Genomic DNA, 12100 nt, shown 5'->3' with positions numbered 1-12100 from the left:
AATGTTTACAATTTTAAAATGAAAGTACATAAATCCTCTCAAATCAATAACAAAAATCTTATTATAAACTGTAAGAGTATTAGAAGCTGTTTCCCAAATACATAATTTCTCTGTCTAAACTGCTTCCCATTTAAATTCAGGCATTTTTTTAATTTCCAAATTGATATTTTAAAAGAAACTTAAATCTCTTACCAGAAAATCAACAGGATCCTCTGGTCTGACCTTACAGCACTCATTCAGACCCTGCATAAGTGTGGGCATAACATAGGTCATCAAATAGTTTCTCAGGGGGATAGACTGGGCCTCCAGTAATTCCGTTTCTTCTCTCTTCACTTCCTCTAGTCGTTTATTCTACAAATAAAACATTTGGGGGTGGGGATAAACAGCCAGTCGGAAAAGGGAGAACACTTGCATACAACGCACCCGCAATATGTGAGAACTAGATCGTGCTGGGAATAAAGATGGCAGTTCCGACCAGCAGAAAATAGATACAGTGTTATTACAATAGGCTGGCCATTTAAAAAAATAATAAACTGGAGTCCTACCGCATCTCTTAGACAAAAATAATTTCTAGCTGCCTAAATGAAGAAAAGCAGGCAGGCAGGTGGGAAGGAAGGAAGAGAAGGAAGGAGGGAGGAAGGGAGAGAGACAGAGAGAAACAGAGCGAGAGTGAAAGAAAGAATGAATCGGAGAGTGCTAATAAGATGTCTAGCAGGTATTGGCCTGGTGGATATGTATTATTCCTGGCTCAGCATACAGCCACCCTTTTTTGGGAAAAATAATTCCAGATTGCCTTTGAGAAATCTCCCTCTCAGGCTTGTGGTTAAGGTGGGACTTCAGCCCATCAGCCCAGCCTGCCTCCTGTTCACGAACATTAGTTAAGGACGGGCACATCAGGTGGAGCCTAAGAATGAGGCCAACACAGGAAAAAGAGCAGAGGGAGGGCCCCCAGCCCTTGGTGACACCATCTGAGTCACTACTCTGTCAAGCCTTGCTTGAAACCAGCCCTACCCTTGGACTTTTCTGTTATGTAAATCCATTCATTTTCTTTATTTTAAGCCATTTTGAGTTTGCTTTTCTGTCACTTGCAAGATAAAGCATCCTAACTGATACTCGTTTAAAAAGAGATCTCCCCCAGCAAGATAGCCAACCCAGAAATCAAACTGGGACAAAGATTAATGGATTGGACTACATAGGACATAAATCGTTTTTATGACCAGAAGAAACACCATAAATGATGCTAAAAGATGAACGACGAGTTGAGAAAAACGATTTGCGATTTGCGACATACAACCAGGAGAGTATTATGGGAGCGCGCACACTGTTCGCCAGGCATTGTCTGCATATTTTCACGCGAATTAACTCTTTAATCACCACAGGGACTCTAAGAAGCAGGTACTATCTATCATCTTCTCATTGTATAGAGGGCGAAACTGGGCCACCGAGTAACTACTGTAGGGCCACATACCTACGAAATGAGCGAAGCTGGACTTTCACAACCTGGGAGAATGTGGCCTCCGGGGCCAAGCCTGTTCCTTTTGTAGTACCTTATCGGGAGTTGTTCTTGCAAAATAATAAGAGAAAGACACACGGCCCAGACATGGGCCAAAAAAAACCCTGTGACATAAGAAGTATAAATACCCAGCTAACACAGGACAAGTTGTTAAATTCGTGATCGATCGGAGGGGCTGAACACGAAAATGATGAGATTGGCTTTTGTTTATCAAATTGTCACATGGGAGCAAAATCGAGAAAGCAGGGCTGGGGGAGGTGCAGGGAAAACACGCCAACAGACACCGTGTGAACTGATTTCCCCCTTGCCGAAGAAATACGCCTGAAAATTCGCACCAGGGCCGCCTCTTCCCGTAAGCTGCCAGAGGTGACTCAGAAAATGACTCACTATTTATTTGACCCAGAAAACCCTACAAAGTCATGCAAATCAAGAGGTTCAAATCTTTGAGTTCACTTTTAGAGCACTGGGTGAAACTGCTTAGGCCGTCAAGAATATGCATATTCGAAAAGCCACCGAGAATCTGAAGGGCGGTCACTTTACAGAAACGACAGTGCTATTCTGTCCTTACGGTGGTGGAGTTGGCTGGTGTGCGCAGGCCCAACAGTGGGGTGGGACGCAGGGTCAGTGCCCCAAAAAGTCAGTGGCCCAAAAAGTCAGTGGCCCAAAAAGTCAGTGGCCCAAGAAGTCAGTGGCCCAAAAGGAGTGCCGAAGTTGTGCTGCATGTGCCTGAAAGTGCAGAGTAACATAGAACCGAAGGGTTTAGATGGAGACTCTGGTCATGGAGCAACGCAGAACTTACAAAGCCCACGGGCGGATGGATAGTCCCCACGCGAGTCCCCCCCTGCCACAGGGAGATGATCCCCAGTGAAAGAGTGGATCGTTCCTAACCCAGAAGAAGAGGAAGCTCAGAAGAAAAAGACATCCCAGAAGAAACTGAGGAAACAAAACCTTATGGCCCTGGAGAAAATTCAGCATCATTAAATGCTAATAAAAGTTAAATAGAGAAAAATGTAAACCATGTGCACATAGTCGGTCCTAGGAAACTTGAGGAATTTATGCTAAGGACATAGTGAGGCACACAAAGATGCGGGCATAGGGACATATCCCCTCCCCATTCCCTCCCTCCCGCTTCCTCTCTCCTTCCCTCCCACCACCTTCCCTCCCCCCCTTCCTTCTTTCTTTCCTTCCCTCCTTTCTTCCTTGCCTCCTCCCTCCCTCCCTCCCTCCCTCCCTCCCTCCTTCCCTCCCTCCTTCCTTCCTTCCTTCCTCCTTCCTTCCTTTTTTCCATACATTAGATTCAGTGCTAAGAGGATAATTAAAAAGTATAAAAGGGGTTGAAATTTTAAATGTGGTGTCCCGGAAAGGCGTCATTGGAAAGGTGACTTCTAGCAAAGCCTCAAAAATAATAATAATAATAATAATAATAATAATAATAATAATAAGAACGTTAGTCATGCAGATGGTGCATGTTTAGATGCACCGGGAAATAACAGAAGCAGCCAGGTCACAAAGGACCTTGGGTGCCACATAAGGAGTTTGTATTTTTGGCTAACGTGATGGACAGCCCGTGAAAAGTTTAAACAGAGGCGGCCGCCGTGGCTGTGTGTTTTAGAAGCCTGGCCAGGTAGCAGCACGGGAAGAGATTGGAGATAGACAGGGGCAGAGCTGCGGAGCCCAGCGGGACGGCAGCCACCGCATAACTCTGGTGAGAAACACTAACCCTGGTCAGGAGACTGGTGGGTCTGAGAGTCACTGCAGGAAGCAGAACGGGGGTAAGAGTCAGTAACTTGCGGAATGAGGAGGGCGGAATGAGGCTGACACCCAGGCGAGATGGGGAAGTAGAGGAAAATCGAATGAAATCACAAGGTCGACATGCCACAAAATGTTACGCGTTCACAGGGATGTGTATTTTGAATACTACTGGCAATGGCTAGTTATTATTATTTATAACTAAGCAAAAGGCTATAGGTGTCTTTTTTTTTTTTTGAAAACAGTACGTATGACCAGACAAACAAACAAACCAGACTTATTTGGGGTGTTTCTGTGACAATTCTCTGTTAGCAGGATGGGAAGCGCGATGGGCCTCAATGGCTTTGCCGCGCCCCTCCCCCCACAGAAGCAGGTGCGCGCGCGCACGCGCAGACACCGGCAGGCTCACCCACTCCTCCCAGCGGGCGAGCTTCTCCGCCATCTCCACGGCCTCCCTGTGCTCCCGTTCTGCTTCCCGCGTAGCCTCCTTGGCGATGTGCTCCTCGGCGGCCCTCCGCTCCTCCTCTGCCTTTTCCTCATCCGTCAAACCATAGTTCCGAGGTTTCCCGATCTCTTTGATGAGCCGCGTGGTGGCCAGTCTGTTCTGAGCATCTTCAAGTTTCCCTACATCTTTCAATACCAAGAGAGGAGAAGGAGAGCAACACGTACTTATATTCTGGGCCTGTCTGCAATAGATTCTGCAGCAATGTTAGGAAAATTCTTTATAACTATAAACTTGTGATGCTAAATTATGTGCATGTATGTACATTGACATTCAGGGGTTCCCTCTTCTAGTTGCCCACACAGTTCAGAATTTCTCGTCCCACTGGCAAATATCAGACCCGTGTCTGGGAGACAGGGAGGAAGGCTGGCCTCAGGTCTTTGCTCCTGACAGTTACTGCTGATTTAAGTGGATGAATGGGGGGAATGGACTTCCTCAAAAGGAGTAAGTTCTCCATCCCTGGAAGCATTCAAGCAGAGATTGGGATGCTTCGGTCAGGGGTGTGCACAGAAAGAAGTCCCGCACTTGGAGGTTACGCTGGGGGACCTCCAGATTCCTTTTGTTTTCTGTTTCTGAGAATCAGTGATTCTAGGATACGTTTTCAACTCATTAAGAAAAATCGAATGTTTCGGTTGGCCTACTTGAATAGAAAAAACTCCAAACTCCAGAATATCTGACTAATGTTAAAATCAAAATCAAGAAAAAAGAAAAAGAAAAACAAAGGCTCATTGGTGACGATGAGTCCCCCACAAAGTCACCCAGTAGTAAATTCTACCCTGTTCCCTCGGGTGTGCTTGGAAGACGTCTGCGTGGAAGGGTGTGCGGTGGATGTGTTTTGGTACTCCTGACCGTCTCCAGGCAACCACTCACCTGCTCCCATGCATACCACCGTGGTGCTCCCCTCCCCCACCCATGTTTGTACTGTATAACCTTGACCTACACTAGGGGCACTGCCAGGTCCTAATATGGAAAGAGAGAAAGAACAGGGCCAATGTCTCTGTCGATGGTGGAAGCGAGCCAAGAAAAGCAAAACCGGAAAGAAAAACTCACTCCTGCTTCCTCCTGGTTGCCTGAGCTCTGACATTTTAAATGTATTTCTCTCTGATTTCCTCTAGTAGAGAAATTACAAACTTGATGCCCTTGAAAGCGCTCTGAAACAGTTTTGAAAAGCCTCGCTTTTGGAGAAGGAGCTCATAGAGCACAGAGCCACCTCAGGCAATGCTTCTGCCCTGACCTGGGGGTGGGGAGCTGCAGACTGGGTGGGGCGGGGGGAGGCATGACCACACCGTGATGGCTGACCTGCCCTTCTTGGAATGTAGAATTAGGACTGAAAGTCAGGGAGCCCAGGCTGGGCTTCAGTGAACACGGAGGCATCCGGGTTGTGCAGTGGCCCCAGGCCACTCTGTGGGCTGGAGAGGAGATAGAGAGATTCTGGTCCAAAGAGTGAGAGAGTAAGTAGACGAGAAGGAAGGGGAGTCCAGAGGCGCGGGGAGAGAATGCGGGTGCCAGCACCTTTCCAGGGTCCCATTCCAGACCCTCGTGAGGCCGGCGGCGTTCCTGACCTTCACACCGTCTCTCATGCTCATCCCTGTGACACATTTCTCCCCTTTGCTTTCATTACCTCCTGGTCGTCAGCATGGAGATGAGGCCGATCGTGGCGGGCACGGAATGAGCCAGGAGCCCAAGGGCCACTCATCCGCCCCTCCCGCCCTTTCTGCCTTTCTCAGTGTTTCTCCCTGGAGCTCTCCTAATATTTCTGCAAATACTTTTTTGGACTTTACTACAAAAATGACAATTACTATCTCTGTGATAATTTGCTCACCATTTTTTCCTAGTTCTCTAATTCAATAGGGTAAATGACTTTCTTGTTAGTAGGTATCGAATCCTTAGCGTCAACATATATAAACAACATGCACAGACAGAGCCAGGCGAGGGCCAAACCCGATCACTTCTGAGGGTGCAAAACAGAAGAATCTGCAGATTTACAAGTACCATTACATCTTCTCGGTAGGCCATCGTTTTAGGTGTTAACGTTAGTACAGACGACATCGCCACCTGCCGAACCCCGTCAGCGTGCCGACACGTCCTGACCCTGACCTCCGCCACTTGGAACAACAGCACGAGCCAGGGATTATTTTTCTATTTCACAGATGACAACACAGAGGCAGAGGCAGAGCTGGAATCGGCTCTCCTGCCTCTTGCCAGCATCGACTCTAAGCCTCCCCATATTCCAGGGCCCAATCGCTGTCCCGTCTGGCTCTTGGGGGCGAAGAGAAGCCTCAGGAGGCGCACGGGGGTCGGCCTGGCCCAAGCTTCCAGCAAGCTAGGGGTTTCTCGCCAAACGCAGAGGAGAAAGAAGGGTCAAGACTCAGAAAACCAGAAGGAAGTTCAGGGGTTCGCCCCGCTGAGGGGAGTGGGGACAGTTATGACAGCTGCGATCTGGAGCCAGGAGCGACGATGATGTTGATGGTGAGAGATCTTATCTGCCGGGTACTTGCTGTGAGCTAAGCTCTGAGTAGAGTGTTTACAGGAACACAGAGAAATGCATTGAGGAGCTAGGTACTTTTTCGAGGAGCTGTGGGGGTCCGCTGGCTGCCTATGGTCACGGAGGGGCTTGGTGAAGGGCACCAGTGCCCCACAATGTTATGAGGATAAAACGCTGCCCCCTCCCCGCCGGTTCCAGGGGGGTGGCCCAGGGCAGCCAGCAGCAAACGCACATTTCTTTGAAAAGCCCTTTTAAAAAAATGCCTGTTCGGGGTTCTTTTTCATAATATATCCACGTGTCTTCATATAGCAATAGCACCCCACCGCGAAATCACAAAGTCCAGGGACTCCCCAGGAGTGCCCCGTTGATCCTGTGACTTCCCACCTCCCACGCCCAGCATCTGGTTATACTCCCCTCTCCGTCCTCCCCAGCCCTTAGACAGCCTCGGACGGGGCTGGCCAAGTGCGTGAGGTGGGGGAGGTCTGTGTCTCTGCCCGCGTTCACATCACCCTTGAGTTCATTTCATACCAATATGAATCGGGTGGATTTCAAGCTCATCGAAATAATTGAAGACAGTCTCGTCTTCGGTGTTGATGTCCCGGTAGTTGCTCAGGGCGCGGAGGAACCGGTCCTGGCTGTAGTGGGTCCCCGCCACGACGCTCTCCGGAAGGTTCATCACCCGGTCCTTCAGGAACTCATCCGAGGCATCCAGCGCACAGACGAATTCTGGGGAGAAGAGGCTCCCGCGTTAACCCAGTGACAGTGCAGTTAGACGGGCTAGCACTTACCCCAAACGTCTGGTGACTGGCCAAGACCTCATGTTGCTGCAAATGGCCTGACAGATTGGCCTTCTTGCTTCCTCTCATGGAGGTTAAATACATGCAAATCGCTCACTCTTCCAGAGACCACCCTCGGAGTCCCAACCAGTTGGCATTTGTAGAATCTACTGTTTTTCTTTCCCTCTCTTCTTTTCTTCCTTCTTCCCCTCCCCTCCCCTTCCTTCCCTTCCTTTCCTTCCTTCTTCCTTCCTTCCTTCCTTCCTTCTTCCTTCCTTCCTTCCTTCCTTCCTTCCTTCCTTCCTCCCTTCCCTCCCTCCTCCCCTCCCCTCCCCTGCCCTCCCTTTCCTTTCCTTTCCTTTCCTTTCCTTTCCTTTCCTTTCCTTTCCTTTCCTTTCCTTTCCTTTCCTTTCCTTTCCTTTCCTTTCCTTTCCTTTCCTTTCCTTCTTTCCTTCCTTCCAATAAAAGCAGCAAAAAGTGTAAATGGCCAATGTCGTATAACCCTGTCTATCATCAGCTTCCTGGTCAATTGCCAAGGAGAACCAGGGCTACAAGCAAAATATTTTGATGGCTAATTGGCCAAATTAATAAAAATGGGGACTCCTCTTTAGTCTTTACTTTTCGGTGGGTCCAGCGCTTTCCTCCCTTCATGCCACTGGCTATAAAACATCTGTGGCCGACAGAACACGGTCAGTGCTTACCTAAGTTTTGACACATGGATCTTGTTAATGATGGTGTAATTTTACCACCTGTAACTTCCTTTTAGACTATGAAAGCAGCTGTCTCTCCAGCTTCTATAAGCTCAACGGCTATTCGTTGAGTGAATGAATGAATGATTAGAGTGCAGGTCAGTGAAGTAAGCTTTCAGATGTCCTCAAAATGATCAGAGATACAATGGTGCCAGACGCATCACAGAGAACTAGCTACCTATGAGAGCCTGCTGAAATGTGAGAATGATGTTTTCTTCAAAAATTATATTGGTTCTCCACATGACAATGCCATTCTCACTTGACTGCATTCTCATAAGCTTTCTTGAGTGAGCAGAAAAAGTAAATGTAAGGGCAGGGCCCAGAGCAGGGTGTGCCCACGGGGCATATGGAACACGTGTGAACAATGGCTGCTCCGTGTGTTAACAGTGAAAACAAAGGCCGAGGACAGAGCTGGTGGAACGGACCCCGTGGATTCATCTAACTTAATTTGGTTCAGACGCTCATTCAGACCATCTGATTTTCATGCGTAGCTATATTTTGAAAAGGAAAGGAGACGGCCGGACCCCAGACGCTGATGTAGTACTTAAATTGACATTATGTTAATAAACCCGCTGGAAAATGCATCTGTTTAAGCTCCATGATGGCAGATATCTAGGTCAAAACTTAATAATTTTCTTAATAATCTAAGATTGTCAAAATATAATACTGTGTCTTTTCCCCTGTGATTGGAAGGTGGAAGATTCCAGTTAATCAGGTATTGTGAAGAAAGAGTGATATACCTGACTTTGAATTTTCAAAGAGTTTTAATATAATGAAACACATTTTCCACTGGGTGATGAAATGTATATATGTGTGTGTGTGTGTGTGTGTGTGTGTGTGTGTGTGTATACATATTTTAAAGTTCTTTCTCTTTTGTGATTCAGAGAGAACGTCAGGATTTTGCAGACTTCCAAGAAAATTATTCAGAATGTCCAGTCCTTGTGCAGGCTAACTACCAAGTGAGAGATTTCCGCTTGGTCAGACTGTACATAACAAGGATGTCGCTGTATTTGACTCTCTGGAGTCATGTGAAAAACCTAAGTTTTAACGAATTTTTCCGTATTCATCAGGTAGGTGCAACTTTAAACTTGTCTCTTTCAACTAGAAGATCTGAAAAAAAAATCAAACTGGATATAGGCTTAGGGCAGAGGTGAGAGATGCAGGGATTTACCATGGCCCAGGCCTGGAATAACCACAGAGTCAAACGTCTTATCACTCAAATCGAGCATGCATGCCTGCATTAACCGTGTTGTTTTCTGTATCTTTTGATGTTTCGACATCTTGCAGGGGCCTGACAGGCCTGGGGGGAGGCTCGGTGCTAAAGATAGTTAACAAGTCGGGAAACAAGCCTCTCCTGTGCAAGCCAACCACCCCTTTACGTCACCAAGCCAATCTCTCCCTACCTGATATCAGGTACCAGGCAACGAGAGACTAGGGCCCACTGAAATTACTCAGCCAGTCCTCTGAGAAGGCTGTCTGCTCTGCCCTACCTCGCCATTCCCTTGGAAACCCCAAAAACGGGAGTATCCCAGACCATTCCCTCTCCTGCCTCTGCCTCCTGACCGAGCCTGACGCTTCCCCGTGTGGCTCGCCTCTGGGGAACCGTGAGCAATGAATTCTTCCTTCAGTGGCATTAGCCTCTCCTGTCATCACTCGGTCACCTCCAAAAATTCAAATACTGCGGGTACAAAGGAGACAGTGACCTAATTTTTTTTTAGGAAGATAAAAAATAATGACAGTTTCTGGAAAGGAATAATTTACTGAGAACATACTGACCATCCCAAGCAGACTACGTCTTAGACATGTTTGGACCGTGTCTAGCCAAGTCAGGGCAGTCCAGAGGGTCATTTTTACCTCTGTGTCGCCATCTCCTTATCTTACGGAGGGTTTCATTAACTGCTTTTTGGAGGCAGTGGAGTGAGAAGACCTGGATTTTCATCTACGTCCTCTGTTTACCCATGTAGTAGACGTGGATAAGTGTCTGGGCTTCAGTTTCTGGAACGGGTCAACGTGGAAGTAAGTCCTGCCTCGCAGGACTGTGGAGGGGTTCAGAGAGCCCACATCTCGTGTGGTGCCTGGGGTAAGACGAGCGATGAGCTGAGCCGACTTTTATCTGTTTATGCCTCAGTGAGAACACTAGGGTTTATGATGGGGTTTGCAATGAATGAATATTGCCCGGAAGTGATAAACCTGGACAGACCTGGTTGTTTAGAGTAATCGACTTTCCTTTTAAACCTTTCCTGAGCCAAATACATAAACGAATGGGAAAACCGAGACAATCCATCCCTTTGGCATTTCATGCTCCTGCTAATGGTTTCAGACCCGTCCAGCAAACCGTAAACCCATCCCCAAAAATGACCACACATGTGGTCTCGGTGCTTTTCTAAGCTTCATCGCAAGCTGTGCCTGGACCAAGACGAGGAGAGGATTACAGCCGTGAACTGACTTTCTTGGGGACTTTGATGCAAGTGAGCAGGCCCTTCTGAGTTGCAACCGTCAGGGCCCAGGGTGACCTGCCCCAAGATATCTCACAGTGGCATATTGATTATTTCAAATTAAAGTTACTTAAGAAACTGCTTGTGCAGGAAGAAAACACTGACCTCTCTATTCCCTTAAAAGCAGGAGATAAATCTCCCATGTGATAGGGGCCTCCTGCTACCGAGGGAGGAGAGATAACCTTATCACAAGAGTTAAAAGAATCCAGAGTGGAAAACAAGTAGGAACAAGCCAAGCCTTGAATACGAATGCCTTTACTGAATTACTACCCAAGCCCAAACTTTGTTTAAACTCCTGACAAAGGAATTCCTAAAACTGCCTAGATTCCTTTATAGTGAGCACTACCTTTCTTTTTTCTGCCAATTTCTGACAAATTTATTGTTTCTTTGTCTAAAAAGTATAGAAGGGCGTCTGGTTCGATCATTTCTTTGAGTCTCGTTTTATGATCTGAGCATCGTATTATGACTCTCCAGTGTGCACATATTAAACTGGTTTTTCTCCTGTTGATCTGGTCTTGTGTCAATTTTATTAATTTTATTATTAGGCCAGCTGTAAGAACTAAAGAAGTGACAGGAACGCTCCCTGACCCTGACACGACCTTTGTACTCAGTTGCTGAAAATAACTATTCTTGTATTTACCATATGACCAAAAATTATCTCCCATGATAATACCTCATGCAAACTGATAAGGAAGAAAAAGAGAGAGAAAAACTTTTAAAGGTCAAGGCAAGGTCACAAGAAATGCCTGCTCGTTACTCAGCAAATCCTTTTTCTTGCAACAAATTGTTTATGCTTCTCTTTCAAGAATACTTGTGCAATCTCTGTGTAACTATACAATAGAATACTCTTTCTGTGGTGTCAACAGCAAACCGAGAGGATTTCTACACGCCCTGCCTCAATTCTGGGCTCTGAACATCTTGGAAAAGATGATGGCATTGTTGGCACTTGAAACAGGTAGGAGCAGCAGGGACCCAGCCCCTAGTCCCGTCCGCTGACCTTCAGAAGTCAGGACATCAGAGCACTGGATGCCTTGTGATTTGCTACGGGAGGGAGCAGCAGACATGAGCATTTTCAAAGATCTTTAACATCCCTGCTATTTACCCGCAACGCATTTTTCACTTGGAATGTTTGGTTTTAAGTATATCTTTTGACTTTGTTCCTGGGGGGAAAAAAATCTGCTTCATAAAGACTGTCTTGGTACAAACGATATTCCTTTAAATATGACCTTGGAGAGATATTTTGACTTACCAGGTATGATCACTTTATCAAAGGGAAACATTTTGCCTCTGACTTCTTCTTCCTCCTCCTCATCTTCTTCTAATAAAACAAACAAACAAACAAAAAAACGAGACAAAATAAAACAAACAAAATATATATACACATTGTTGTGTTTATTACATATTTTATCTAGCAGTCACTGGTGAAAACTAGCCACGAATAAGAAAGCGTGTGTCCCTGATTTTTTGTTTATTGTGGTTGAGTGACTCTTACTCTGAACAGTGACGTTGCAACCTATCTGAAAGTAAACACTCAAAAGAAAGGGAACACTCACGGTTGAACAGGTCTTTGGCCTGATCATAGGTCTTTGGGAATCCATCCAAAATGTAGCCTTGATTCCGGCAAGGCATAGATTTTAGCTTTTCTTTTATAAATCTAATTATATATTGATCTTCCAATCGGCCTGATAAAAAGAAAAAAAAAATATTACCGTGGAGTCACATTCTACATAGGGGTTACATCCTACAGTCATCTGAAAAACTGTCGTGTCGTTGAAGTTACTACTGAAAATCCCTTCTTTTTCCATTACAGTGGAAATATATGGTTTTCTAT

The 12100-nt window shown here is 46.3% G+C and overlaps 1 protein-coding gene across 1 annotated transcript in view; it reads right to left on the bottom strand.

Annotated features, from left to right (window-relative positions):
- Window positions 1–12100, bottom strand: part of AK7 (adenylate kinase 7) — a 50008-nt gene that overhangs the window by 1175 nt on the left and 36733 nt on the right. The window contains exons 13-17 of the mRNA XM_016159877.2: window positions 11823–11951; window positions 11519–11587; window positions 6778–6975; window positions 3672–3892; window positions 193–351 (exon numbers count right to left, since the gene is read on the bottom strand). Coding sequence (XP_016015363.2) covers window positions 193–351; window positions 3672–3892; window positions 6778–6975; window positions 11519–11587; window positions 11823–11951 — 776 coding nt within the window. The remainder of the gene's footprint in view (window positions 1–192; window positions 352–3671; window positions 3893–6777; window positions 6976–11518; window positions 11588–11822; window positions 11952–12100) is intronic.

Source organism: Rousettus aegyptiacus, unplaced genomic scaffold (assembly GCF_014176215.1).
Source record: "Rousettus aegyptiacus isolate mRouAeg1 unplaced genomic scaffold, mRouAeg1.p scaffold_m13_p_3, whole genome shotgun sequence".
Taxonomy (NCBI): Eukaryota; Metazoa; Chordata; class Mammalia; order Chiroptera; family Pteropodidae; genus Rousettus; species Rousettus aegyptiacus.
The sequence above is the reverse complement of the archived record's forward strand: the minus strand, read 5'-3'. Positions and strand labels throughout refer to the sequence as shown.